This window comes from Desmodus rotundus, chromosome 12, assembly GCF_022682495.2.
Source record: "Desmodus rotundus isolate HL8 chromosome 12, HLdesRot8A.1, whole genome shotgun sequence".
Lineage (NCBI taxonomy): Eukaryota > Metazoa > Chordata > Mammalia > Chiroptera > Phyllostomidae > Desmodus > Desmodus rotundus.
This window is the reverse complement of record NC_071398.1, coordinates 33,630,343-33,634,849: the sequence shown is the minus strand read 5'-3', so window position 1 is coordinate 33,634,849 and position 4,507 is coordinate 33,630,343. Positions and strand designations below refer to the sequence as shown.

General features: G+C 43.0%; 1 protein-coding gene and 1 pseudogene across 1 annotated transcript; both read right to left on the bottom strand.

Annotated features, from left to right (window-relative positions):
- Positions 1 to 800: 800 nt before the first annotated feature.
- On the bottom strand, positions 801 to 3,240 carry LOC139440425 (lysine-rich coiled-coil protein 1-like). The gene is given in 3 exon segments (XM_071219946.1): positions 801 to 868; positions 2,579 to 2,844; positions 2,846 to 3,240. Coding segments are annotated over 3 exon segments (729 nt in total).
- LOC112320177 (tubulin alpha-1A chain-like) lies at positions 1,004 to 2,433 on the bottom strand (annotated as a pseudogene).
- Positions 3,241 to 4,507: the final 1,267 nt, after the last annotated feature.

Sequence of the window (4,507 nt, the reverse complement as noted above, 5' to 3'; positions counted from 1 at the left end):
TGCACAACCACATCAAAATTACAACTAAATATACAACAACCATCACTCAGAACCACCAGAAATTGAGTTGAATGGAAGTTAGACAACTATGGATTTAAAGAAACCATATCCATCCAGGTGGTAGGAGCGACAGAAACATGGAACAGGCTGGCCCCATATCCACGTGTAGTGGGTAAAAATTCAGGAGGGATATATCAAGAATGAGGAGTCCCAGTGCCACACCGGGGCCCCCAGCCCAGGGTTCCAGTGCCAGGGAGATAAGTCCCCATTACTTTTGGCTGCAAAACCCAGGGAGGATCGAGCCAGTGGGAGAAACTTCGGGAGTCTATAGGAGTCTACTATAAAGGACACAAGGACAAAATCAAGGGGGAGGGTAGAGATGGGGAAGGGAGGTGGGACTGGCTGGGGTGGGGTGGAGGGATGGAGAGAAAATGCAGACAATTGTAACTGAATAAAAATTAATTAATTAAAAAAAATAAAAATAAAATAAATAAAATAAATGACTTCCCAAGGGAAAAATATTTCCATCAGCATAGCAATTTGATGAATAAAAGCAAAGCCACTCTCATTCAGGGAAGTTACATTATGTATAAGAAAAATGTAATAATGCTTTTAGAAAATGAGGAAAAGTAACTTCCATGTTGGAGATCAAGCATACTAAATACTTTCTGTTCATTTGGCCTTTGTTAGAAGTTAAAGTACCTGTTTACATGAGAAAAATGCTATGAACATGAACATCATAAAACTGAGCTCCTCGATGATTTTTTCAGTTTAACCTCAGGAGAACCAACTCAAGAGCTTCAAAACCCAAGGATAGACTGGTCCCAAAGCATTTTCTCCTTGGTTCTTTCTTTACCTTGTTCCTTTCATTTTCTCTCTTTTTTTCATTTAAGACAGGGAATACTTTATTCAAACCCATCAGAAATGAAATGGTTGGGTCTGTGACAAAGCGTCATGTTTTAAAGCACAGGCCAGTAATTGTATATGAGTATACACTGCTACATATAGATTAACAGATCAGAGCACAGCTTTTCAATGTTTAAAACAGGACAAGCTTCCCTGTAAAAGCCACACCATTATGACCTTTTAACTTTAGTATTCCTCTCCTTCTTCCTCACCCTCTCCTTCAACAGAATCCACACCAACCTCCTCATAATCCTTCTCTAGGCCAGCCATGTCCTCATGGGCTTTAGAAAACTCTCCTTCCTCCACGTCCTCACCCATGTATCAGTGGACAAAAGCACACTTGGTGTACATCAGGTCAAACTTGTGGTCCAGGCGAGCCCAGGCCTCAGCAATAGCTGTGGTGTTGCTCAGCATGCACACAGCTTGCTGTACTTTGGCTGGGTCTCCACCAGGCACCACAGTAGGAGGCTGGTAATTAATGCTAACTTTGAAGCCAGTGGGGCACCAGTCCAAAAACTGGATGGTATGCTTGGTCTTGATTGTGGCAATGGCAGCATTGACATGTTTGGGAACCATGTCACCACGGTACAAAAGGCAGCAAGTCATTCATTTACCATGGCGAGGGTCACATTTCACTATCTGGTTTGCTGGCTCAAAGCACGCATTGGTGATCTCTGCTGCAAAAAGCTGTTCATGGCAGGCTTTCTCAGCAGAGATGACAGGGGCATATGTGGCCAGAAGGAAGTGGATGCAGGGATAGGGCACCAGGTTGGTCTGGAATTCACTCAGATTGACATTCAGGGGTCCATCAAACCTGAGGGAAGCAGTGGTGGAAGACACAATTTGACCTATTAACCTATTCAGGTTAGTGTAGGTTGGGCATTCAATATCGAGGTTTCTATGACAGATGTCATAGATGGCCTTGTCAACCATGAAGGCAAAATCAGAGTGCTCCAGGGTGTTGTGGGTGGTAAGGATGGGGTTGTAGGGCTCCACTATAGCTGTGGAAACCTGGGGGGCCAGAAAATGGAGAACTCCAGCTTGGCTTCTTGCCATAATTGACAGAGAGATGCTCCATCAGCAGGGAGGTGAACCCAGAACCAGTCGCCCAACCAAAGCTGTGGAAAACCAAGAAGCCCTGAAAACTTGTCAGCCAGTTTCCAAATTTGGTCCAGGACAAGGTCAATGATCTCCATGCCAATGGTGTAGTGTCCACGGGCATAGTTCTTGGCAGCATCTTCCTTGCCTGTGATCTGCTCAGGGTGGAAGAGCTGGCAGTAGGTACCACTGTGAACTTCAACAATGACTGTGGTTTCCAGGTCTACAAACACTGCCCTGGGCACATGCTTGTGAGCGCCTGTCTCACTGAAGAAGGTGTTGAAGGTGTCATTTCCCCACCCAATAGTCTTATCACTTGGCAACTGGCCATCGGGCTGGAGGCCAATGTTCCAGGCAGTAGAGCTCCCAGCAGGCATTGCCAATCTGGACACCCGCCTGCCTAATGTGGATGCAGATGCACTCACGCATGGTTGCTGTTTTGAGGCTGCCAAGCTAATGGCGGAGAGGAAGAAGAGAAGTTGTTGCTTCTTACAGTGTGACTCTTAGGGGGTCGACGTAATAGAACCTGCTCCTTTTTCTCTTTCCTACACTTATGATCCTCTTTCTTGAAGGCTACATCTCATCTTTTTCTCCTTGTGATTCTTAAGCTTTTCTGTACTGACCCTGACTGTTTCCACCTCTGTTTTGTTTTTCTGGTTGCTCTTGTGTTTATCTAAATCTATTTCCTCACAGCTTTTTTCCTTCTTATGCTTGGGCTGGTTCTCCTCTGATTTTTCTCTGCTTTCTTCTGGATACCTTTTTCTCTTGTAATGCATCTGTTTATGACTGGCTTTAGGAGCACAGGTACTGTTTTCTGAGAGGTGCTTGTAAACTCTAGACTACGTTGTATGTACTATAATTATACTCTTACCGACTAAGCTTCAGGGGAACTGGCTTTTCTGAGAAATAGTCCCAGGTGAACTGGCAGTAGCTCAGGGAGTCTACTCTTAGCCTGCTGTCATGAGCCGGTAGCCACTGAGGTAACTGGTTTTCTACAGTTTGTGAAATACTGCATACTCTTTGGTAGGTCTGGATGGTTTCAGATGGGAGTCTCTGATTAAACATTCTATACCTGGGTCTGAAATCAGCCTCTTCTTTGTACCTACAGGTTTCCAAATAGTCCTTGCTCATGTGTCTGAAACAAGCCTTTGGTTCTGAGCCTCTGGCTTTCTGTACTTTGATATAATCTTCAAGTTCATCTTGAAAAGAGTCATATGTCTTCTTTGAATGCTTCATTAGGTTAACAAGGGAATTCTTATCAGGCTGAGAACTTGGTGGAGAAATCTGATCACATTCACCCATTAATTGCTTAGTTTCCTAGCATAAATTTTCCCCAAATAGTGAAATGGTGCAACAATTGGGGAGCTTCTTTGTGGCAGGGGTGGGTGTCTACAACTAGTGTCCCCCTCCCTGCCAATGCTGCTGACTGGGGGATAATCCAAGGTGGAAATGGCAGAGAGGCAAGGATAACCGCTGCTGCCACCACTACCTCAGCTGCCTCAGCTGCTGAGGAGGCAGGATGGGAGGAGGAGGCAGAGACTAGGACTCATGAGGGGAAGTTGACGCCACCACCGGTGGCTAATTGGCTGGCACTGGTGCCATGATGGAAAGCTAAAAGCACTTATTTAAGAAAAAGAAGATCAAAACTATGAACAATAAAATGGCAATAAATACATATCTATCAACAATTGAATCTAAAAAACAAACTAAGCTAACAAGAACAGAGTCAGAATCATGGATACACAGAGTATTTTGATGTTGCCAGATGGGTGGGGGCTGGGGAAGAATGGGGGAAGAAATGAGGGGATTAAGAAGTACAAATAGGTAGTTTCAGAATAGCCATGGGGATGAAAAAAGTACAGTATAGGAAATGGAGTAGTCAAAGAACTTACAAGCATGACCCATGGACATGAACAGTGGTGTGGGGATTACCTGAGGGAGTGGCAGGTGCTGGGTAGAGGGGGCCCTTGGGGAAAAATTGGGACAATTGTAATAGCATAATCAATAAACTATAATAAAAAAGGCAGTAATAGAGGAAATAATGAGATACGTATTATATAGGACATAGAGAAAAAATAACTAGCAGGAGTAAATCCTTCCTAATGAGCAACCACATTAAATATAATTGAATTAAATCTATTAAAAGGCAGAGAATGGCAGATTGGATTAAAAAACATAGTGCATCTATATGATGTCCATTTTAGACACAGATATGAAGAGTCTGAAAGTAAGAGGATTGAAAAAGTACTCCCATGCAAATTGTAGCCAGCAGAGTTGGGATGACTATATTAATGTCAGACAAAATAGACTTGAAGTAAAAAATGTTACAAGATATATTGGCAAAAGATTCACTTCACTAAACAGATATAATGTTATAAATATGCATACACCATAACAACAGAGGCCTAAAACACATGAAGCAAAAATAGAGTTGAGGGGAAAATAGTTCTACAATAATAGTTGGAGATTGAAACATGCCATGTTTTTAAAGTTAATTTTTATT